The 24,634-nt window shown below is 46.3% G+C and overlaps 2 protein-coding genes across 2 annotated transcripts; one reads left to right on the top strand and one right to left on the bottom strand.

The window, feature by feature from the left end:
• Positions 1-2,175: 2,175 nt before the first annotated feature.
• Positions 2,176-3,862, bottom strand: LOC141918734 (insulin receptor-like). Its single transcript, XM_074813601.1, has 4 exons — positions 3,759-3,862; positions 3,447-3,564; positions 2,662-3,103; positions 2,176-2,222 (listed from the first exon to the last, which is right to left on the bottom strand). The coding sequence occupies exons 1-4, from the start codon at positions 3,860-3,862 to the stop codon at positions 2,176-2,178; spliced, it is 711 nt and encodes a 236-aa protein (XP_074669702.1).
• A 6,790-nt stretch (positions 3,863-10,652) lies between these two features.
• LOC141918733 (E3 ubiquitin-protein ligase RBBP6-like) lies at positions 10,653-18,001 on the top strand. The gene is made up of 5 exons (XM_074813600.1): positions 10,653-10,818; positions 13,510-13,609; positions 14,236-14,272; positions 15,365-15,409; positions 17,831-18,001. Exons 1-5 carry the CDS (start codon positions 10,653-10,655, stop codon positions 17,999-18,001), a joined length of 519 nt encoding a protein of 172 aa, XP_074669701.1.
• The last annotated feature ends 6,633 nt before the right edge of the window (positions 18,002-24,634 follow it).

Below are 24,634 nucleotides of genomic sequence, written 5' to 3'. Positions count from 1 at the left end.
CACCCACAGCCTGCCACGTCCCAGCGACTTGACACAGCAACTGTGAGACTGACACACACTCTGTAACATCAAAACTATTGTTATTTACATATTCTTTAAGATTTTTGAAGAATTTTTTCTGGTAGACAAAACAGCAAACAAAATATCCTAGCCCACAGTCCCAGGGCAGCAGCGCTCTCAGATTAGACAGCAACAACTTCCCATCCAGAGATGCAAAACAAAAAATAGCAACCAGGAGATTCTACACCAAGTTCTGTAAAACAAACCAGGGGTACAAATAACCTGCGTTAAAACAAACAACACACCAAACCAAACCTCCCCCAAGAAAACGATACTGAAATTGCTACATTTCATTCCAGCATTGGTTAAAAGCCAAAGAGCAAACATAAAGGAGGAGAATACACTTAAAACCAGAGAGATGGGAACTTCAACACAGAATTAACTGCTGAAGATTCCCAGATAAGCTACAAAAATGCAGAAGGAAAGATTTCATGACATTCGTACCCTCGGTTCGGGGAGTTGCTGTGAGGCTCTTCAGGCTGAGGAAAGCCAAAGTACATTTCACACAAGCGCTTAATAATCTTGAGAAAAAAATTACACATGCTAAGGATACGTTATGGGTGGCACAAGAAAAGAGAACAGAGCAAACAGAGATGAACAGGTTCACTAAATAAATGCCACTTAATCTCCACCACAGTTACTAGTGTGCATGTGTGTTGAAAATCTAAAGACTATTCAAAAGACTACTCAAAAAACTCTGAAAGCTCTAAAAGACTACTCAAGCTGTTAGAATAACTTGAGAGGCATCCAGGCAGGTGTCATGAGGCACAATATAATACAGAGAGCAGCTTGCTGAGCACCAGCTACCAATAAATAATAGCACAAATCTTTACATGCAAAACAAAGGTAAGTGTGGCTTGTTAAGTGTTTTGAAAATGCACACCAACTACAGCCCAAATATGTAGGAGCATTGCTTCTCTAAATCTTCTACAAGGAACACAGAAAACCAGATGGGAGCATCTGTATATAATTACTCTAGAAATCATTTTCAAATTCAAATTTCAATTTCAAATTCAAGTCAAATGGACTTACAAGCTTGTCTTCCTTAGGTAACTAAGCTAAGAGAGCGTGTGATACTGCACGGGTACCCTCCAGTAAATTTAGCTGAATTTGTATGAGAGGCTCAGGAGCTGAGATTTCTGCCCCAGTGGTAAAAATATTTCATTCCTACAGGTTTCATGGAAATAGGCAGTCATAGAAAAGAGAGAAACCATGTATTCCAGCCTGCTGTAGCACAGCCCCAGAAAATTCACACGGACGAGGGACATTATGAATGGTCTAGCCACAGAAAAAGTTTCAGTTAGATCTTTAACGTTATGAAATATGGAAAGCATAAAACACGAGTGTATAAGGAGTCAGGTTTCAGCGCTGCTGAACCATATACCAGAAGAGTTTACAAACTAAAATGCCTTATAACCTTCTTTTTCATTTTAAAAAAGAAACACACATACACGTTTGCATCTTCTTGCTCATACCCTGTTATTGTGGCAACAAAAACAACCACCTTCTCCAAAAGGAAGCTAGACGATTTTGGGGTGAGGAGTGTCAGAGGGGAAACCACAGTAATTTCATTAGTTTATGCATACCGGTAGGAATTCCTTCTCAAATTTGGCACTTAACACTGAGAGTCGCCTTTAAAGCTTGGCAAGAAATTCTCTCCAGCCCACAAGTTTCCTCATTTCATCTTAGGACACGCTGCCTCTTTTGGATGCACTACCTCCAGAGAGACAGACAGCTCTAAATGTGTCAGGTTTACCTCAATTCACTTTGCTCCCTGTCAGTCAGATTTAACATCAATCAAAGTAAATATGTAAGTAAAACTAAACTTAAGGTCAGTTCCAAGTTTGGAAAAAACAAAGCTGTATGAAATTAAAAGCAACGCTAATACAGTTTAAGAACTGCAGTTCAGGGGTTGCAGCAGCAGCCAAATTTCTGAACACACCTTCTCCCCTGAACAAAACCCCAGACTCAAAGTCCAGTTATTTCACCCTCCCCAGGACTCCTGCTGCAGGCAGCCCCCCCCCAGGTCCTCTCTCCTCCTTCTCCTTTTCCCTTCAGGTCTGACCTGGCTTCCGGCTTCTTGCTGTGCAAAAGTTGCTCACTCATCCACAGGCCTTACAGCTTCTTACAGCAGTAATGTTTCAGTAAAAACGTAACTGCACCTGTACAGAGTTGGGTTTATTCCACCAGACTTTTCTCCCCCGCTCTGTTTCTGCCTGCTGCAGCCTTTCAGGCAATCTGGACTTTCATTTCCCTACCCAAACGCCACCAGAGATACTAATACCACTTTAAATATTACACAAGATACCAGATACACTCACAGTCAGTTAAACTTGTGAGCTTTAGGCAGTCCCTAACTTTCCAAAGAAACCAAAGACAACATGCTTGGATACATTATTCACACAGGTGAAAGAACTGCTAAAACAGCCCCATCCCATAGGTCCTTGCTTCACCCAACTCACATTAATTTTGAGCCTTGCTTTTAGGAAGCTGTGCTTAAAGGTAGCAGGTTAATAGGCACCTATTAGCCCTCCCACAGGTCTGACAGGTTAAAAACTGACAGCAAAAACACAGCTGACATACACCACTCCCCAGACTCACCTCTCTGACAGCGATCGTGGGTCCAGCAGTGTTCAATGACAATGCCAGTTATCACAGTAGGTGGGCGGCTGCTCTTCCCTCCCACAGCTCCTGGACACACATCTCCACACTCCTCTTTGTCATCCTTGGCCACGATGTAATTATCTTCTGCAGAATCTAAAATCCTTGACCAGTTGATCATGGACAAGTCACACAATTCATTGTTCTTCTCCATCCACACAGAGCCTCGAGTAATGTTCATCAGGTTACAGAGGCAGATCTCCTTCAGGCGAACCATCTCAAAAATGACCAGCACGGAGGTAAAAAACAGATGAGCTCCTTGAATCACAGTGAGGTTGGGGAAAAGTCCCTTTAACCTTTCGAGGCCATACACGCCAAAAAGAAGCAAGTAGTCTGTAATCATAGTCAGTTTAGGAAAGCTGAGTTCATGCAAATCTTCACGCTTGGTGTCACGGTAGAGACAGACACGACAACAAAAACTGGTGCAAGCAATGTCTCTAAAGTTTATTATTCACGTTGTTCTTATATATCCTCATTACAATACCATGTGCTCTTTTTATGGGTCATAAAGTTGTTTCTCAACATTACTATTGGCTAGTTCTTTTTCTTCCTTGTGCTTTGTGTAGACGTGCAAAACTGCAGCTTCTTCGTGCTGTTTCTCAGTTCACAGTTCCTCTTATCTTGCTTGTTCAGCTCTTCTTGGGACTTTCCGGCCCCTCATGGATACACTGGAATTTCATCAAGGCTAAATTCTTCTTCAATCAGGCTGGTGGCAGACCTGCTGCCTCCCCCGACAGCTTGGTTTTAAACATCAGCAATATTTGCAAGTGGCCCCCAATCACAGCGCAGTTCTCAAGCATGTTCAGCCGGGTCAGATGTTGGCAATGTCCATTCTTCTGCAGACTGGAAGGCAAAGAACAATGTTATTTATCTATTTAATACAAGGTAATTGTTTTAGTTATCTAAATACACAGTTTTGTCCAACCGCACAAGAATATAAGGCTACACTCAGAATTCACTGCCAGGTCCCTTTCAGTAAAGCATGCTTCAAGTGCTAAGAAATGTACTGTGGGGAACATTCCCTGGTATAGGATTACAAAATAAGACTGAAGGGGTATTTCATAACTTTTTCTGCCATCTTGAGTTTCTGGATGTTACCTCTATCACAACAGCAGTTGTAACACCAGTTCTTAGACGTCATTTGGCGTTTACAAAAGTAAGAGATGTCTATGCAACAGAGTCTGTTTTCTTTAGATATTGCCAGCAGCACACCTACCTCATCTCAGGTTGTGCAATTAATGCCAGTGGATCAGAGAAAGTAATTTAGAATGGTTATGCAGGGAGGGGAAGATAGGAAAAGAGTAATGGCTAGGAAACGGTAGTGCTGCGGAAGAGAGCAGAAAAAGCTGGACACATGCACGAGTACAGCCTACACTCTTGCCCAGACTTTGCTGACAGGAGTAATTTACTCACTAGTAATTTTTGCCGTAAGCATTCTGGTCAGATTCGGAGTTTGGGCTTTTTTGTTATTATTTTCCCAAGGTTGCGAATCTCCCTGCCTTGACTACCTGGACAGTTTATTTAGTACAACCAGTAACCCAAAGACCTGGCAAAGCGAACAATTACATGAAGCATAAATTAGAAGGTAAACAGAATAATATGAATCCAGGCACCAGCAAAACGAAAAGACGGAAAGCAAAAAGGGGAATATTTTTTAAAACTCTAAGCACAGGTAAGAAATCAAGAAAGAAATTCAGGGCCCCATGCCTGTAGAGCACAACAAAAGCCCCGGTGATAACCCTTTTCAAACCAAACCTCATAGAAATACACAGCTGGACCTTGATGTTCAAGGGAGAAGCCTGTGGAAAGGCAAACCTGCTTGGCAACACAACGCTGCAAAACAACCGCTCCCCTGTCCTGTTCAGGGGGATTCTTTTTTAATGATTATCTTTTTAAGACTGCATCCACTTGAGGGATTCTCTCTTGACTACAGCTGAGACAGCCCAACCCTGTCTCCCTGCCCCCTAAGAATTAAAAGCAGAGGATCTTTGCTCTTTTTGTCACTGTATGTAAAGCTCACTGACTGTAAAATTACTATGCCACAGCTTCAAGAAATCACCCAGCAATAATCAGGCCTTACCAAACTGAGGTAGAGACAAATGTTTAATAGTGACAATTGTCTGACTCCTCATGGTTTTACACAGACCACTGCTGTGTGGGTTACAAATAAATTCTATGCAAACATCTTAATGATTATTCAAAAATTTGCTCCACTGGAATAAAAAAAATCAATAAATCTGGCAACACTAATATAGAATTTGAAGCAATGTTATTGCCCAGTGGGATTTTCTGTCACTATATCCAAGTCGTTTCATAAATTGCTTTCTGGAAGAAAAAATTAATGCACACAGTGCCTCAAAGATCAACTTTTTAAAACTGGGAAAGGAAATCTGATGACCAACTACCGGCAACCTCTTTGCTCCATAAAAAACTGCAGCCAAACTGGAAGTAAGGCAGAAAGCTGTCTTGCTGCACATCCCAACCGTGGGCTAAAAGAACTGGGAGAGCAACACTTCAAGTACTCTAAATATTTCATTTTAGATAATTAAGATAGGTATTTCCAAGGAAGCAAGTGTGTGACAGGGCAGGCCAGTGGTTTCTTCATGAAAGAAGAAACAACCGAAGGGCAAATAAACACTGAAATTCAATGTACAAGACACCGGTGCAGCTAGAGCTACCTGAGAAATGCAAAATCCAACAGCTTGCTTCTTATTTACTGCTTGTTGAGCACACAGGCCAAACACAGCAAGCTGAGGTGGTACCCACGGCCAACGGCCATAGCAGAGGACAAAGTACTACCTCGAGTAATCTGAATGTGCACAGCTGACCTTAAGGAAGGGTCAAAACATACAGCTCAACTCGACAGACTAAGAAATACTTCGAGAGTAAAAGCTCTAGGCTGTTCTTGTGGCTTAAGGCCACAAAATGCACCTATACACGAAGCATAATTACCTGAGTCTTTCATCATTTTGACTAGAACTAGGTAAGTCACTAGAAATTGGCCACAAGCTGGCCCCCAGACAACCCCTTAATCCACAGAGCTACCCCTGCTCCAGGAGCGCAGCTAAAAAGAGGCAAGTGAAGCTTGGGAGTAAACAGCAAAGCATCTTGAAGTGTTAAATAATCATATCAATCTACCAGAGCTGGAAGTACACAGCCACAGTCCATCAGCTGTTTGCATTTTAGAAATATTTTCGTATTTTTCACCAGCTCTCATGCAGAATACATTATTTGTCATTAGTGCTGCCAGCACAGACCAAACAGGAGGTTCTACGCATCCTGGCACACCAGGATGTGACCCGGGTTACTCAAACTCTGCTGCTTTGAAAGCCGAGCAACAGCAACGTAATAAACTGGCGCATTGTCTGCTGGGCTTAAGGGGTTCCAGTACTGGGGGCTTCTGCACAAGGCCTCTTCACGGAAGGCAACGGCAGATGCCAACGTTAGCCTGGAATAGAAACTTAGGAGACATTTAAAGCAAATTAGGGGTTTTTTTCTGAAACAAGCAACTGAATAAAAGGCTAATATAATTCTAAATGTACAAAGATTAAAAGGGTTTATACAGATTTTTCCACAGTTAGAGAAAATGACACTTAAGACTTATTTTTCATTTTCTACTTCGGTTTACTTTTTAAGTGAGGAATACCACCACGGTATCTGAGCTCCTTTTGTCAACCACCTCAAGGATCAAGGAGAAGAGTAAGGAGTTAAGAGTATCTGAAAGCAAATACGCTTTTTTTGTTGGAGGGTTTTCATGCTTTTGAGTTCTCTTCAGCAATTTGTATCTTCTGTTCATGCAGAAGCTGCTTAAGCCACCCCAGAAATTTATTGTTACCAAGACAAAAAGAAGCAGTTTTAAGCAAAGTAATTAAGTGTTTTTCCACAACTTCTCTTCATAGTGTGATGCAGGGGCAGGGGAATTAATCAACAATTCAGTATGAAGGCTACGCAGGTTTGATCCCAGAAGAAGGAGCGCAAAGTTGAGCAGCCAATTATAATGCAGACAACCTGGTCTCAAAAAAACCCACATAAATCAGCTTTCAGGAAAAGCAAAATCTCAAACTGATTCTCCAGTCATAGGCCCAAAGCTATTGCTGGTCAAACTACTGGCAAAATCTCTACTAAACATAAATTCCCAAATTTCAGCAGAAACAGGCTCCATGTCAGCAGCACAGCATTACGCTGCAGGAGAGGAAACACTCCTCCATCCCTAGTTACCAAGCTATTCAGAGTAACTGAAAAACACCCAAAACATCATTACAGACATGTTTCATCAGATCCCCAAGGAAAAAAAGCTGCAAGGCTTGCTTTTTAGAAACAAACAAACAAACAAAATCCCAAGATACCAAAGCCTCTTCAGCAAACTAGTTCGGTAACAGCCTTAAAGTACTGAATGAAGAAACTAGATCTGATGTCAGAGGTTGGTTTTCAAGACTGAGTCTAACCAGGGGACGAGCTGGAACTTAAGCCTGTTTATAGTAAACCATGTGGATACCAAACCTCAACGATTCGCTGCTTCAGAGCTCTGGCCCATTAACAATCAAGAAAGACCAGAATAATGCAGCACTACACAGAAAGATCACAAACCATTTAAGCTATTAGTTAATCCTGCATTTTTATAGTGTTCGCTGCCTACTTCACTTCAATAAGCAAATTATTTAAGAAAAATTACACTCATTTTGGTCAAGTCAAAAGCTTTGCAATTCTGTGTAAGGCTGACTTTCAGAAGTGGTAGTTAGGAAACTGGAAAAAGGGCTTTTGGTGTTTCTTGGGATAACTGCTGAGAGAGGAAAACATCCTGTCAAGTGACAGGTTAGGAGAAGCTGTTAGTAGAAGCTGCGAGACAGCTTCTAGCCTACTGCAGCAATAGTTTAATAAACATTCAAAAATCTGATTTTGAAGTGTTCATTTTTAAACTTCAGTTTTCCACCTCAGCCATTTAGATCTGAGCAGTGAAGCAAACTGAGATACAGACTCAAAAGTGTCTATAAACCTCCAGCCCCTCCGACAACATCTCAGCTGCCTGTTCTCTCTCACTGCTCCAGACCGCGCTGCTGAACTGAGGGCAAACCTCTCACGGAGGTCGCTTTCTTTAGTGCCAAAGGCATCTATAACCTCACAGTCTGGCCTAGGAAGCCCGGTTTGCTGTACCATCACGCTCTCCTCATTAGTTCAAAACACAAACAGAAAACACGACGCATACTGCCATGCCTCCCAGACTTTGTTTTGGCATCTTGTGCATTGCTGCTGTTTCTCCATCCATGAATTGTCGAGCCTATTTTCCCACCGCGTAGCAGTACAGCAAAGATTAGGGAGTTAAGATCGTAAACACACCTGCAACCCAAAAAAGCCGAACATGATTTAAATAAATAAATACATAAATAAATAAATAAGAAGCTTCACTGTAGTAGTGATAATAACGTTTTCAGATTAGGAACTGTTGGACCGGCGGTGTATACGCATTTATTATTAGTGCTGTCTGTCAACTCCCCTTTCCACTTCTCTGCTGGCAAGGGGCAGGTTTGGACACGCTTTGACAGCTGGAACTTACCCACCCAAGTCAAAACCGTACCACTGGTCTCTCTCAAGGCTTCTAACGTAAAAACATGTATGAGGAAGAAACTGGGCTATTTTTGAAATATGTAACTTGTCCGATTGCTGGGAAAAAGGGGCTGTCTTAAGGGTACAGCCTGCTTTATTCTCTGAACAGCAGACACAGCTCAAAACCAGCCGTCACTGCACTGTCTGCACTGGAACCTGCTATTGCCTCTGCGAAGGGAAAGCTGACAGGGGTATGGGGCTGTCTGTGGGACAGGTGATTTACGTACCCAGTCAGCTCTCTTTAGATAAATACTTTCCTTTTATTAAAAAACATTTGTGAACATCATTCAAAAACCTCTAACTAGAATAATTTGCTAAGCAAGCGTATTTGACGTGACCCATCAAAACAGCTTGTAAGGCTGAAACTCATGTCAGCCTGGATTTAGCAAGCTCGTGACCTCCAGCACAACACCTTTATACCTTTACGGGGTCTTGTACTTTACCAGACCCCGTTCAAACTCCAATCCCGACCTCCGAGCTTCATCCCCCTTTAACACCTGTGGATTTGAACGGCTCCCTCGAAGCATTCCCGCAGTTAAAGACAAACCCCCCAGCCCCACGCCTCGCTAAACCCTTCTGTAACTAGAGCCGGGTCTGAAAGCGGCCCAGGAGAGCGGGGTCGGGCACCGCGGCTCAGCCCCTTCCCAGCAGCAGGGCCGGGGGGGGGCCGTGCCCTTCCCCACCCCGATCCCCGGCCCCGGGCGGCACAGCCAGACCGTCGCCAGTACCGCGCCCGCTCAAGCGAGAGTCCCGGAGGCTCAGGAGGTGCCATAGGGTCAATCCTCAGGCGAACCGGGGGGAGCTGCAGCCTGGCCAGGCACTGTCCCAGCTCCCGCCGCAGCCGCCACCCAGACCTTCCCTCCGCGCGGCCCCGTTTGGGGCCAAACACGCCGGCCCCGGGACGAAGGTGACCCGAGCCGCTCCCCGCGGGAGGGCCGCGGGCCCCGCTCCCGGCGCCGCAGGCCCCGGCCAAGCCGCCCCAGCCGCCGGCCCCGCGGTGCGGCCTGGCGCGGCAGCCGCCCCCCCCACGGCTACGAAGGGTCAAAATGCGGCGGGGCCGCCCCGCGCCGCCCGCCTCGGCCCCTCCCGCCGCGGGGCCGCCGCCGCCCGGGCCCCGCCGCCCGCCTCGGCCGCGCCCCCAGCCCCGACTCACTGTCCCCGCGGCGCCGGCCGCACCGGGCCGCCAGCACCACGGCCACGGACAGCGCCACCGCCACCGCTGCCGCTGCTCTCGGTCCCCGGCCCGCGCCGCTGGAGCCGCCGCGGCTCAGCGTGTCCCGGCGGGGGCGGATCAGAGGGCGCGGGGCGGGCGCGGGGCGGGCGCGGGGCGGGCGCGGGGCGGGCGCGGGGCGGGCGCGGGGCGGGCGCGGGGCGGGCGCGGGGCGGGCGCGGGGCCGGACCCGGCCTCGCATCGTCGGTGGGAGCCCCAGAGAAAGGCCCCGCGGCGGCCACTTGAGAGCGCCCGGCCCCGCCCGGCCCCGGTCCCGGCGCCGGCCCCTCCCAGCGCATGCAGGGCTGGCGGCCCCTCTCTGCCCGGGAAACAAGGGGCTGCCCCATCAGCGGGAAGCGGGGCGGCGGCAGGAGGCGGTGCCGGGCCTTTCTCAGGCACCCGGAGACGTCCCCTCCCTTCACCGGCCCGGCAGCACTGGCAGCCGAGTGCCACATGGCAAAGCCCGCTGCCTCTCCCCCAGGCTGCCTTGCCCTGGCTGGCTGCTGGCAGGAGGGGACAGCGGGTGGTGACAGCCTGGGGGGGACAGGAGGGACACCAGGCGGTGACAGGCCCGGGGTATGACAGGACATCAGGCGGTGAAGGGCCAGGGGGTGACAGGAGGGGCACCACAGGCCCAGGGGGTGGCAGGACACCAGGCAGGGACAGGCCCGGGGGGTGACAGGACAACGGGCCTTTTGTCACCATGCGCCGGTCCGTAATGCACGCGGGGTAGGCGCGGCAGTGCCGTGCCAGTCTGCGGTGACACGCTGCAGTGGCAGTGGCGGTGGCAGTCGCAGTCTGTGCTGCTGGTGGCCAGGAAGCCCCTTGGTGGAGCCCTGAGGCAGGAGCACCCGAGTCGCCCCAGCGAGCGGTGGGGCCTGGGAGCGCTGCCCGCGAGAGAGGGAGCAGAGGCTGAGCCGGGGCCGCGGGCCCTCTCCCCATCACCCATCTGCTGGTCCGGGCTGCCAGGAGGAGCCGGGTGGGCGCTGCCACCGCAGCCCAGCTCCATCGCTGAGGGCCCCGGACCGGAGGCGTTGCAGGGGCGGGGGCCAGGGGCTGGCAGATACCACCTGCCGTGCACGGCAGACGCTGTCAGGAGCAGGCGTCGCCGGGCCCAGCCATGCCGTGCGTCCATTACCAGTTCTCCTCCCAACTGCGCTACGACACGGTCACCTTCAGCGGCCTCCACATCTCCCTGGGCGACCTCAAGTGCCAGATGATGGGCCGCCAGAAGCTGAAGGCGGCCACCTGCGACCTGCGGATCGCCAATGCCCAGACCAAGGAAGGTGCGTGGGGGCGGCGGGCACGAGGCCTCAGGCACTGCCTGGCTGGCGACGGCCGTGGCCTGCGGGAGCCACACTCTGCTCTCTGTGGCTTGTCCCCACGGGGCATGAGTCAGTCTGGGGCCCGTCCCACCGGCGTGTGGGGAACCGGGAGGACAAGCGGCGCCAGCGGTTCACTGGGGTGGGAAGGGACAGCGTGATGTCGCTGCTCAATCTGCAGATGTGGAGTCGTGGCGAGGCAGAGTGACACTGCTTCGCAGCTCCTGGTAGCTGCCAAGGCCCCGCAGCTACGCGGGATGTTGCTGCCTGTGGGGAACAGGCTCCTGCTGGCAGATGCCAGTTTTGTCCCAGAGCTGTTAGACTATGCTGGCAGCTGTTAAATTCAAAGCGAGCAAACAGAAATTTCCAGGGACTGCAGGAATAACACTCCAGCTTCAGTCCTTTCCTATTTAAAAACAAAAAAGTTAACTTTTAAGTCTACATTGTTTGACTTCACCAGATTTCACCATTGACACAGATTTCATCACCAAAATGAACTCAATTAATTGAGGCAAAGGAAAAATAAACGTATGAAAGCCAATAGGTGTCAGGTCCCTTCACAGAACTGACTGCAGCGTACTCCGCTGTTTGTAAACCCTCTTCCACAAATTCTCTGCCTCGGTGACCAAGCAAATGAGATACTTCAAGTCCCACATACCAATATGTGCCGTGATAAGTGTCCTGTGCAAATGAAGCCTTTACTTCACCGGGTTATTGTCACTCCTCAGTTTTCAGTTGATCCATTTAAATGCATACTGATTGACTTTTAAGGGGAATTCATTTTTCTGTTGGTCTGGTATTAGATGGCTGGAGATCTCCTCCCTGTGCACCTCACAAGCAGATTGAAAACAAGCCTCTCTCTCTATCTATATATAGCTGCATGCAAGGACAGTCCATTCAGAAGGCAGATGTCAATGCTTCTCTTCTAATGGTCAATGAATTGTCATAAAATACGAAAAGAGGACCCATTCCTCTTTTTGCATCATACACCTGTTGTGCATGTTCCAGCTGACCTCGGCAGGCTTGCAGAGTTGGCAAATAAGTGCACTGGTTGCTGTCCTCATATACACAGCCTCCCTCGAGGAGAGGTGCTGCCACCTGCAATCCTCTGCAGACCTACCACAACCCTCAGCTGGGCACAGGCGTAGCAAACTCCTGCCTTTTTGTAGAGCCACTGTTGCTTATCCTGTGCCTCTGAAATCTCCGTCCCGTGGTTTGTGATCAGGACCAGAAAGAACACTCTGTATGACTCCGTTCAGCAGGTGGAAACAGCTGCTTTGGGCTTCCAGAGCTGCCGCTCATCTCCCAGTTGCTTGCCTGGGCCTCAGTGCTGTTTGAGCTCCTCCGACATCAGAAAGTCCCATCTCAGGCCTTTCCTGACAGGTGGCTGTGTCATGGTGAGATTCTCCCTTTGAGCAGAGCTCTAGGCGTTGGTTTCAGGGTACGACCTCTGTAAAAGCTTTGGGTTCTGTCATTAGTAGTACCTTCACAGCATCTTTGGCTTTCGGGCCATCGTTCTGATTCGGCCTCCAAAGGCAAGGGCTTTTAACAGTTCAAACTGTAGGCAGATTACAGGGAATGGCTACTGATGGTGCTTTAAAATGTTTAGTCATATCCAGCTTGTGTAAGTACAATATAAAAACGTCTCATGGAGACGTCTTTACATTTGAGACACACTCATGGAGAGATCTTTACATTTGAGGCTTATTCAGTCAAAGTGTCTCAGGTAGCTCCTCCTCTTCAAAGCTCGAACAGGGTGTAAGCCAAGGCAAAGCATGGAGACCTTCAGGCACACACTGCTTTCAAAAGGTTTTTCAGAAGAATTGTCTTCGTAATTAATTTCATTTGAGTCTCTCTGCTCTGCAAAAAGTGATTTGAAAGAATTCATGTCCCTTTGGCTTATTCAATCAAGATGATTAGCTTAAGAGAGGAGATGCCACTTTAGTCTGAGCCAGTTCTGCCCTACATGTGAAAGCAAGCTCAAAAAACCCCTCAGGCTTCTGTGATCCGTATTCCAGCACTGCCAGTTCCGTTTGCATTCGCATGTACAGCACTGAGCAGCTGACAGTGTGGCTGTCGATGGATGAAGCCCCGAGAAACAGAGAGCTGGCGGCTCTCTTCTGCGTTCTGTCAGTCCCCAGCACTCGCAGCACAGGGGAATCATTTTTAGTGAACAGCTCGGAAAGCAACGGCGCAGAGTTTTCATGCTTTAGCCGAGTGCCTGCTTTGTTGCAGGGCAAGCTGGTTACACTTTAGAATCTGGTTTATGCAGGTGAGACTTTGCTGTGGTTTGTTCCTCTCCAAAGATCTCTCGGGTTTGTAGCCTAACAGAAGCAAAAGCAACTTAAGCTAGGTCGGGAAAGAACCTCATGCATTAGCAGGCTCTCCTTTAGAGACCTCTGGGACTATTTTCCTGCTGGCATCCAAACTGTTTGGAAAGAATGGAAAAGGTTTTGCTGCTGCTGTTTGATTCTCAAACCTGACGACTTGTTGAAAGGCACTGTTGGTGTGTTGAGACGACAGAAGTGCCATGTTACATATAACATTTTGTTATTATGTCTGTAAAGGGGTTCTCTGAAGTGCTCTGTAATTACATCTTAATCTACATTCTTACAAACTGACTAATGTTTTCGTCTGTATTGGTGTTGTTTTCAGAATACACAGATGATAACGCCCTGATTCCTAAGAACTCCTCGGTAATTGTTAGAAGAGTCCCTGTTAGAGGAGTTAAAGCTACCAGCAAAACACGAGTTACGTAAGTACCCATAAAGCATTGTAGTCTGTGAGGGGTTGCAGTGTATTAGCTTTTTGTATGGAGATTGGTTTACAGAGGCATTCGGAGTGTATCTTTCTTCTTTCTATTGCTTTTATGGTAGAGAGATATGCACGTTCCCCTCTCAGAAGAGTTTGATTGTCAGTGTTTGACTGTGTCTTGCATTTGTGGGAGGCGGGGTGGGATATGACAGGTATTCTTATGCCTCAAATCTGGCTCTTTTGCAAACTGGCTACAGAGGAAAGAGCAAGAGTCGCTATTTGGTTATTTAAGAGCACAAAGCTGTAGCACAGACTTCATCGTTTTGATACTTACATAGGAGAGACAAAATATCTGAGGACTTCCTCTGGCACTGTTGTGTTCTAGAGCTGTAAGTCTTAGAGTAATTGCTGACAAACTAGAAATGGGATTTGGTTGGGGGTTTTTTTTAGTTGTATCGAATGTGCCAAGAGAGAACAGATATTTATGTACACAAATAAATTTCCACATTCACTAGACTATCAGAACATAATGTTTTGATGTTTAGGTTTTATAATCTGTTTTCACTGCTTTTGGTTGGGTACAAGTGCTTTGTTCTAAGTTCTCATCACCTTTCTTTCTTCTTCTAGAACTCGAACCAAGCCAGCGAGTGGAACATCAAAAGCAGTATGTAAAAACACAATCTCACACTTCTTTCTACAGATTGCACTTAATTCTAAACAATGTAGCCGTGTAGTAATCTCCCAAACATTAACTTAATCTGTTTTGCAGATATAGTATATGTGGTAGAGACAATGTATTTGTTTCACAGCACAGTGAAAACAGTCATGCCATCATTTGCCCAGTTCTAATGTGAATATTGGTATTTGTGCCTAGAGATGCATTGTGTTCCATATTGAATATGCTGGAAGATTTCCTGAATGACTTTGTGTTGTACAGATAACGTAGGTTCGTTTCTAGATCATGTAGGTTCAAGGTTTGCACAATTGAATTGGTGCCATGTTCTACATCCATCTGTCTAGAGCTAGTAATATGTGAGTTTGTATAGGCTGTTGTGTGTTCTTTGTTTCTTGCAATTAAAATTGTTTGGAGTGTATTTTTTGCCATTTTCACAATGTATCACTTAACTTTTGTTTTTAAATACTGTCTTTGCCTAACAGTTTGGGAAGATGTTATCAAAATGCCCTGAGAAACCATTGCTGTTCCGCTTGGTACCGTTTCTTACTTTTGACTTGGCGGTTCCAACAAATCCCCAAATCAACGTATCCCATACGTTTTGAGGACAGTTCTGTGCAGCCAAAAGATTCCTTTCCGTGTCCTGAAATACTTGGGTATTTGTTCCTAAAGCTGTATGACTGAAGTGATATTGTTTGGCCCCCTCTGAGTACATAAACGTCTCTAAGAGATTGCCGTGAATTTTAATGTTGTTGCTCCCTGAAGTGGTATTCTGAAGCTCTGCATTTGTTCTTTCCACTTTATCCGATGAAGTGGTTTAGTTTCATAGTTTGTCTGCAAACGCAAATATCTAAAACCCAGTGCACCGAGTTCAGCTGCTTCTCATGAACCACGTAGGTAGGCCCTCTGAAGCTGTCATAGGTGTGGACTCTGTTTTGAACAAATGCAATTACATTAGGTTGGAAATGTCTCTTTCCGTGACACTCGGAGGATGTAGTGCAGACTTTCAGACTACGGTAGAGGTTAACTTTTGCTATGTTTTGATTGTACAACTTGAATATGTGTTTAATTTTTTGTGAACAGATTGAGGACTCTTCTGCACCTACTCCCCTGGCCCAGCTCATTAAGGTATGTGTATATTCTTGTCAAAGACTTAAAAAACCCCCACTACCACCAACAAAAAACCCCATTGCTTCATATTTTTAAATCTTATGTGGTGATGGATAACTGGATAACTGTTGTGATGTGAACAAAACTTAACTTTTAATAATTTATAGTATTGGTTTCAACTTTAAGATGTGTGTATATTTCCATAGTATCCCGTAAAGAGTAGTTCCCAGTTTGGGAAGATAGAAGGGGAGCCCCTCCACATAATGTTGCACTATTGCTCATCTTCAAGACACAAAGAAACAGCACTTCAGGAGCTGTTTACTGTTTCTCAGACCTTTCGATAATTTTGTGTTGGAGACTGACACAATTTTCACAGAAGAATTTGACTGGCTGCAAGTTATGGACATTTCAGGGGGGTTTGCAACAGCCAAAATAGAAGCGTTTCTGTAACATGGACAATTGGGTGGCTAACGTTGAGTTTCTAGTCACTACAGGTATAGATCCACTCTCTGAAAGCTGCACAGTTTCATAACTTGTAGTCTATGGAGAGTGGACAACACACCCTAATTTGTCTGAACACAGACTGTGTAAATTGTGTAAATGTGCCTAACTGTTTGCAGGAATATACCAATGTGTGAGAGTGGCGTATTAGCAGAGGTGACCTTCTGAAGCTGTTGTAATGCCATGGTTTGCTATGGAACTGCTTGCGTTTTTTGCTCCACAGTGTGTACCTTTGTCTGGGAAAGCACTAGTGGTTGCGCTTTGTGAAAAGGCGTAGTGCGAGCCAGTCAGATTACTGGTCTTAAAGAGTGGAGAAGGCAGGGCCTCATGCAGAGGAGCTAGTTCTTTCTTCTGAAAATAAAGGCTGGAGTTCATTTCCAAGAAAGAGAAATCTCTTCCCACTCTCTTCTTCCCTCTCTCACTGCAGGATTAAGTTGTGTACATTTGGGGAAAAAACCTCAACAGTTACTTTGGAAGGTAGTCACCAGAAGAAATTGGTCTCCATTAGTGCTGTCCCTGAACATGTCCTTGGTTCTGTAAACTCATGGGAAGTTTGACTCTAAAATGTGAAAAACTGTCCAAGTGCTGTACACGTTTAAGCTTTGGAGAAAATGTACGTATTTCAGAAAAATGCAGGAACGTAACATAAAGCAGCTCCAGACTGTTATACTCCAACCTCCTCAGTGCAGACAGGCTTGGCACGGAGGCAATGTGTTGAAAAGTTTTCTGCTTTATTATTACCTTGTACGAAATGCCGTATTTGAATTATGGTCTGTGCCTACTAATGCTCTGTGGGGTTTGGATGTGTCTTGTAAACTGTCTGGGTTTAAACAAATCGGTCAAGTATCTGTAAAGTTTTCTGTAGATGGTAATGGAATGGGTTTGCTTCATAGATGTCGATCTGGATTATGTTACTGCTGTGTCTATGAAACAACTGTTTAATAAACTGTTGAAACTAGCGGGTTGCTTTTGCGAATGAATGCGTATAAAATCAAAACCATGAGTGGTTGCTCTGAATGATGGGTGCTTGGAGGTCTGTATCCTTTACATCCCTCCCTTAGACGCTGCTGGTATCTGGACTAGTGTGTAATGAGAACATTTGAACAAATGCTACTTACAAAAAATCAGCTGGCTTCGATAAGTTGAAGATCTAGTTCTGCGTAAGGGTTCTATAACAATTTGTGTGTGAGAAGGCCACAGCAAACAGGAAAAAAACCTGCAGGTTGTGCTGACCGTAGTTAAATCACTTAACGTGAAGAAGTGAGTAGGCAGGGGACATGCAGTTTGGGCTGCCTACAGCACACGATGGTCCAATTTCTACTGAAAAGAGTCTTTGGCTTGCTGACGAATTATAAAAAGCTTGATTCCTCTTAATGCTTCTGTGTCTGAAGCTGAATTTCAGTGAGCAAAGGCAACTTCCCCGACGCTTCAGTTGTATGTCCTTTTAATGCTGCAAAATGTAAACACTGGTACTTGCATCCATCTCTCTCAATTAAATGTACAGCGGAGATTTTCTCGTTCAAATACTCTGGAGCTCAAGAATCCATTTAAAAATATCGGATAATGTAATTTTCTCTACACAGAGCTTCAGTCCGCTTGAAAGACATTTGGGTTGGTTACACAACTCTTTATGTAATGGACAAACAGAGCCTCTTAGCCGCCTCTTTACATGTACCCTTGAGGGTGGAGGCCTGCAACTCTAGCTAAAACCTCTGGGAATTGCTTAGAGACCAGTCCTTGAGACTATACTTGTTTGAAGGATTAGACTGAAGTGGTTTGGTTTATGTTTTGTAGCATTGCTTCCCATTTTAATGGCTGCCTTTGTTACCCCAGCAATAGAATTAAAACTCTCTATCTTCATTTGATTGCTGCCTTATTCACACCCATGGTGCTACAGGTGTGTTTAACACCGCATCAATGTGCTTCTTGTTTCTCCAGGAAACTCAACAGAAACAACCTCTGCTCTGTTCAAACCATCCATGCAAGATGATCCCCAGAGCTGTTCTCCTGTTGCCCATGGCAATTTTCTGGTCTTCAGGCATTAAATTCTCTTCAAAAACCCCTGGCAGTTTCACTTGGACATCAGAGATAGCAGCAGAAGAAGAGTAACAACAACAATAATAATAAGGAAAATAGTTTTCTTCTGATTTTGTGGCTCTCAGTTGTAGGAGTGTTTCTTCCAAACGGAGCTATCACTATTAGGCATGCAGAGGAAGATGAGCTGGTTGGCAGCACAGTCACACTGCAGAGAAGTGACAGGAAGGTAGAGAAGTTGCAAAAAAAGAGGGTACTTGGACAGGGGTATTAGACTTTTTTGCTAAACTTTTGATTAAATATCCATAGCAACCACACAATATGTTGTCCTCTATATAAAATGGAAGGTATAGAAGAGAAATGGATTGAGTGAATTTGTTTAATAAGAGTTTGTCTGCAATGCATTGAACATTTGTTTCCGTGTTCATAATCCCTTGCAGTAGTATGCTTAGTAAAACTTCCTAATTTAATGCCTGTAGTTTGCAGTTTATGCTTGTAATGTGATCAATAAATACATCTTGGTAGCCTTTTACTGTGAGTTTAAAATTAGCAACACTTTCTTTTTGTAAACTCTGAGCAGATCAACTCTTTCCATTTTCATTGTTCTCAGAAATAAGGATTGATGATGAAAACCTACTAAAAACTTGTGGTACAAACTGGAGGAAGAGGAAGACGCAGTCTTTAGCACTATGGGCATGCTCCCAGTAAGTCCAGACTGGTTTTGAAAAGGGGCCAGATCTGAGCTGAGTGGCAGATGGGAACAGGCTGTCCTTGCAACTTTGTCAGAGAGAGCCTGAGGAGAGGCATGGTGGACAGCAAGAAGGAATCACCCATCAGTGCGTAGTACTGCACAAGCAGTATGTTAGAGCAGGTATCTCTGGTTTATCATGTACGCCTCCCCAGGTCACCCAGGCACACCTTATTTTTGTGAAAACCCGGCTCAATATTTCTAAGTTAAAAAAGGAATACAGCATACTCCAGGTACGAAGGAAATTGCCTGAATGTCTCATCTGATTTATAAGGGGGTTTAACAAACAAGTAAAATCAGCAGTCACGTGTTTATTTGAAAATGCTTGGAAACTGGATCCTGTTAAGAATACAAGAAATGCCACATATCTTAGGCTATTATCTGCCATAAGGACATGACAAGGTCATTATTAAGTCTTAGCCCTTAATAGTTTTGTGCCTTACAAGGCCTTTAGAATTCCCTTTAGCACCCCCCTGCATTTTGTTGGATGACGCTTGAATTATTTTTCTTAATTTTACATGCAGAATTGTGTTTAACGACATGATGCCTGTGGGCTGGGGGGCTGGGAAGCAATAGTTCTGCCTTGTGGCTGATGAAGAAAGAAGCTGGTCTGTGGCCAGGAGGTCTGGAGGATGGATTGCCACAATATCGACTACAGCCTGGAAGGATGTTCTGTCAGTGCTAGTCATTGCCATTTTATATTTTAAAATGATTAATTGCAGACTTCTGCATTAAGCTGTTCTTCTCCTCATGGACTGACCACCCCTATACTCATTCAACTGCAACTAGCCTGCCCTGGTGTCTTTTTCACAGTCTCACACAGCCACAAATAAATTCTCTCATTACCCTCAGCTATTAACCATGGCTACATCATTTTGACCCTTACTGGAACCTAACTAAAGGACAAAACTCACCTACCCAACAGCCACACCACTAGGACAATTCCTTCTGACCTTGTTTTTGAGCAGGTAAAATATGGAGAAGGAGTGTCTTAATGAGATAAATAAAAAACCCCGAATGCCTAATCACACAAAGGCACAGTACACAACATTCTGGGTTAGATTTTTACCAGCAAATGAAAGGTGCCCACGACCCCTCTCATGCACTGAGGCCAGCCGGAATGTTAGGTAGCCCAAGCTAATGCTGTCATAACAATTTCACAATACAGAGCAATGAGATGTGGTGCCCTAGAACTGTTCAATGTATTTATGTAGATGTAGCTGCAGCGTCTATAGTGTCTGTACACCGGCAAAAGCAAAGAGACACCATCTTGAGCTCCTTCAGAGCAAGGAATTTGGTTTCCCAGTTCCTTGATGAGAGCTCTGACTGCTACGGTGTCCAGCAAACGTGGGCAGAACCACATTACTCTGACCTAGTTGGCAGAGTCTGCTCCATTGAAAGCCCAAGCTGGTTGGCATCAAGGAGTGCCCTGACAGGGCAGGTCACACGCAGCCCCATGTGTGTCTCCTGGTCCTGGGCAGGCTCAAGCGCTTGAGCCGCTGAGCATGGGACACTGGTGGAAGAACTGCAGTAGTGGGTGTCCAAAGGCTTCAGGTACAAAGGGACGAACTAAATGAATTTGGGCGTATCCCAGGCCAAGAAATAGCTGTTTCAGTTACAGGAGGAGAGCCGTATTGCAAATTTGGACTTAAAAGCCTCCCTTCCGTCTGACTCCTACCTTAGATGCTGAGCAGCTCTTTGGGTGCGTCTGCCCTGTTTTCACTCACAGGTCTTGGTTCCACATTGTCCACTCTGCAGTCATGATAATTCATTCTGTAGCTCTTTTTTGGAGCGAACAGATTTGTTCCCTTTGAAACAATACCTGTACGCCATTCTGGAAATGATTTAGTCCAGACACCCTCCCAAGAAGCAGTGTGAGCGAGACTACACCAGGTTTGGCTCCTGCTGTCCCCTTTTTGTCCTGGCTTTCCATCCTTGGCCATCCTCGAGCACTTTCCCATGCTGTGGCAGCAGCCGTGCGACACTGCCCATTAGGTTCACACTGCAAGAGCAGCACTCGGAGTGGCAATGGAACAGGCTCTTGCATTGCCTTGGATGCTTTGGACAGCACTTTCTACACCTTCACACACAGAGAAAATGATTATATTGTCTTAAGGACCCAGGGTCAAACGCTGTGTGGCGTGGGCATGGTCGTCATGTTCTCTAGTCCCGAGCAGAGTCAATGTCACTGCTCTTGTCACTTGGCTTGGAGCAAGGGACCACTTTTTGGGCTGGATGCATTTAGCTGCATTTTTCAGTCTAGCCTTCTATTCAGTATGGATCTCAGAATAAGATAATCAAATAAATGAGTGCACATGGGAAGGTACAAATAAGAGAAGGAAATAGATGAGTGTGTATGACAAGATAAAAATAAAATCCTATAACTTCATATATATGCACAACTTTTACTCATGAAGAAGATTGTGAAGCTCTGGGAGAAGATCAGCTGTAAGCCCACAGACAGCCAGAATCTAGCTGGGATGCCCACCCTACACTTGGTAGAAGCAGACAGGACCCTGCTGTGCCAGGTGGGGGGAGCTGAAGCCCTCTCCCTCTGACAAGGGTGAAGCTTGCCAGAAATGCCTCTCACCACATGGCAGCACCTATGACCCGCTGCGAGGAAGCAGAGATCTAACCCCGCTACCAGCACTGCCTCGATGTTTATGTGCCCGAACAACAGCAACCTGCTTCTGGTGGGCACAGATGAGTGCTGGCACTTGTCTTCTTCGTTCTGGGGCTGGCTACTAGCAGGAGGCATTTTTAGTTGCAGTGGCAGTGCAGGGAGATGGAGGCAGTTCTGTGAGGACATACGGAGAAAAAAAAAAGTCACGTCATCTCCAGCCCGTCTGCTCCAGCACTGGTAAGGGGTTATCTCCACAATTGGATGCAATTCAGGGTTAGTCCCTACAGGTTTGAGCCACTGATGTAAATTTGCTTAAAATAAATAGTGGAGGGGCAACCGAGTGTGGGAAGGCACAAAAATCACAAAATCTGTGACTGTGAAACACTGAGGGGAATCACCAGGGGACAAACCCTCCTGTATTTTACAGTCTGGGCTGTGTAAAGCAGCTCAGAGCTTCAGGTTGTCTGTTGATCACTGCTCTGGCCCCACTTCAGCTCAGGAGGATGCACAGAAGTTGATTACAGGTGTCGGCTGTTGTAGCCCTTCAGGCAGCCTACCCCTTCCAGAAACAAAGTCCAAGCCAAAGCGGAGCAGCTCCTTCCCCTCTGCCTCTCTGAGGTCGGGCTTGCCTCACGCTCCCTCCTCCTCCACCTCTTGCTGCTCCTCACTCAGTCTGGCTTTTCCTGGGCTGCAGGAGCCCTTCCCTGCTCTTGGCTGACAGGGATGCCCGCCAAACTCCTTCACCTGCTGGGGGCCACCCCCCCAGCCCTGCAGCCATCATCACCATCTTCCATCCTACCGCCCTGTGCTGCTTGGCAAGAGGTGAATTTTTACAAGTCATTACAGTTTTGAAGAAGAGCTGCTGCACAAGCGAACGTTGATTTCCCGGTGCTCTTTGGAGCGGTGGTGCTCCCACTCACCGGGGGTGGCTGGTGGGCTCCCAGAGAGCTTGGCTGTCCTTTCTCAGGCTGAATGGCATCAGGAGCACAGCCACACACACGTGGGGGTAGGAACAAATGGCAGAAACAAGGGTTAAGTAGTACCTATCAACACTGACAGACAATAGTTCATTCGTCTCTTCCTCCTCAGAAGGCCAGTGTGTATCCGGGTGTAATGGCCCCATCCTTCGTATCCAGCACTTTGCATTTTAATTGCTGCAAAACAGGAATAGGGCCAGCTCTCTAGGGACGTTATCTTCTGCTATTTTGATTTCAAAACTTAAACCTATCAAAGCTAAAAATAAAGCTCCTCCTATTACAGATAATAGGAACTGCTGCATTATTTCTCTGTCCTGCCACTTGTAGTAGCCACAGCTTACTGCCTCTGAAGAACCATCTGTATCATGTAGTTCTGCCTGTGTCTGTTTACTCGACCTAAGAGAGCTATTACTAACCTGAACTCCCTCTTTGGGCTGCCTGGGGAGGTGAAAACTCACCGGATCAGGAAATGATGCTTGGGTGAAAAGGCTTGATAGTTCCCCAATTTTCCTGATTAAAAGGAGCAGCAAAGGTATCTCAGAGATAAAACATGCTCTTAGCTGAAAATTGGCCACGTACTTTCCCTTTCTTAATGAAAGACCTGCATTTCAGTACGAGATACCCATTTCCTCCAGGAAAGAGGCAAGAGAGAAAGAGCTACACGTCTTACACTGCTGTTTGAACTGATACAAGATGCACTGACCTGAGCTAAAGTCCCTCCTGAATAGCCTTAAGTTTTAGCATGGAGGAGACAGCGTCAGGTAGCTGAGACACTTGAAAGCAGCTGTAGGCACACCTTTACCAATATTGACTCCTAACCTGGAAGCAGCAGGATGTGCTATTGCCACACGCTGTTGGCAGGAGCCCCTGTATCTTTGGGTAGGGGTTTGCGTGGAGCCCAGGCATGTTTTGTCACCAGTGCGTCTTCTTTTGTCCCCAGTCTTCATCCCCTTGCTGTGTCCCAGGAGTGGTTGCACACCTGAAGGTCAGCTCTGCAAGCTCCTCAGCTAGAGGAGAGCTGCTGCTATCTCTGAGCAAGGGGAGGCCTGCAATGCCCAGCTGAGGGTAAAGGGGCCATACCCTGACCTCAGTGCATGGGGAGTGGCACCATTGTAATCAGTGGTGGCCAAATTACAAACTAAATGGTGATAAACAGTGGCTGGAAAATGGGTCTTTGCAATTTAATACCATATTACCACTGATGCTATTTTATTGTCAACTGGGAAAATGGGATAAAAAGTGCCTTACGTTGATGCCTTTATGACTTTCTATAGGGATCCTAATGCTCAGAAAAATGTGGATTAGGATGAGGTATGTTACTGCCATGTACGGAGGAAAAGGGAAAGAAACAAGCATCTGTATGCTGTGCTGTGCTGAACAAGAGGATGTACAGTTGTTAGTCCCTTCTTCCTCTCCCCCATATAACCCTGTGGCCAAAGGGGAAGAACTCGGTTGTGATTTGAACTTGGCCAGCAGCCAAACACCACACAGCTGCTCGCTCATCCTCCCCCTGCCCGGGGACTGGTAAAGAAACCGGAGGCATAAAGGGAGACTCATAGGTTGAGATAAAAAACAGTTTAGAAACTAACTGTAATAAAATAAAACAATAACAATAGTAGAAAGTACAAATGGGTAATGCACAATGCAATCACCACTCGCCAACTGATACCCAGCCCATTCACGGCTAGCGGTCCCACAAAACCAAGATCCTGCAATTGCAATCCTGGAAGCAAGAGAGAACCCCCCTCCTTCCTGGCCACCCCCCCTTTATATACTGAGCATGACATTACATGATAGGGAATATTCCATTGGCTAATTTGAGTCCAGTGCTCTGGCTGTGCCCCCTCTCAGCTTCTTGTACATCTGTGCAAGGACAGGACACGGGGAGTTGGAGAGTCCTTGATGTCTTAACAACAACCGTAAACATCAGCATTTTATCAGCATTCTTCACGTACCGAATCTCATACTGAATCCAAAACAGGGCACCCTTTGAGCTGCTAAGAAGAAAATGAACTCTATCCCAGCCAAAACCAGGACAGTCAGGAGAGCTCAGAAAGAGATCAGAAAAAAAGGACAAATGGGAAATGGGAATTTTAGCACTATTTCAAGGAGGACTAGAGGGCATTCTCAGCCAGTGATAGAGGCACCGTTGAGACAGGCTGTCGGGATGGACGCTATGCCAGTCTTTGTGCACGTCACTTTTACTACTTCAGATTTGTTGAATTGGGAGCACTGTGTTGGAACAGAGAGAATCCTGATGGAATGTTCAGCTTTTAGAAACTATTATGCTGACTCACAACACTAACTGGGGGGACATGCAGGCTTTACTGAATACCTTCTTTTACTGCAGAAGAAAGAAG

Source organism: Strix aluco, chromosome Z (assembly GCF_031877795.1).
Source record: "Strix aluco isolate bStrAlu1 chromosome Z, bStrAlu1.hap1, whole genome shotgun sequence".
NCBI classification, from domain to species: domain Eukaryota; kingdom Metazoa; phylum Chordata; class Aves; order Strigiformes; family Strigidae; genus Strix; species Strix aluco.
Note: the sequence above shows the minus strand (reverse complement) of the source record. Positions and strands in the feature narration are given on the sequence as shown.

Coding starts and splice junctions, on each gene's coding strand:
- LOC141918734 (XM_074813601.1), bottom strand. CDS start 3,862: ATGACGTCTAAGAACTGGTGTTACAACTGCTGTTGTGATAGAGGTAAC. Junction 3,104..3,446: donor AAACCAAGCTGTCGGGGGAG/GCAGCAGGTCTG, acceptor CGTGACACCAAG/CGTGAAGATTTGCATGAACT. Junction 2,223..2,661: donor CCACGATCGCTGTCAGAGAG/GTGAGTCTGGGG, acceptor AACTCTGTACAG/GTGCAGTTACGTTTTTACTG.
- LOC141918733 (XM_074813600.1), top strand. CDS start 10,653: ATGCCGTGCGTCCATTACCAGTTCTCCTCCCAACTGCGCTACGACACG. Junction 10,819..13,509: donor CAATGCCCAGACCAAGGAAG/GTGCGTGGGGGC, acceptor TGTTGTTTTCAG/AATACACAGATGATAACGCC. Junction 15,410..17,830: donor CCCTGGCCCAGCTCATTAAG/GTATGTGTATAT, acceptor TTGTTTCTCCAG/GAAACTCAACAGAAACAACC.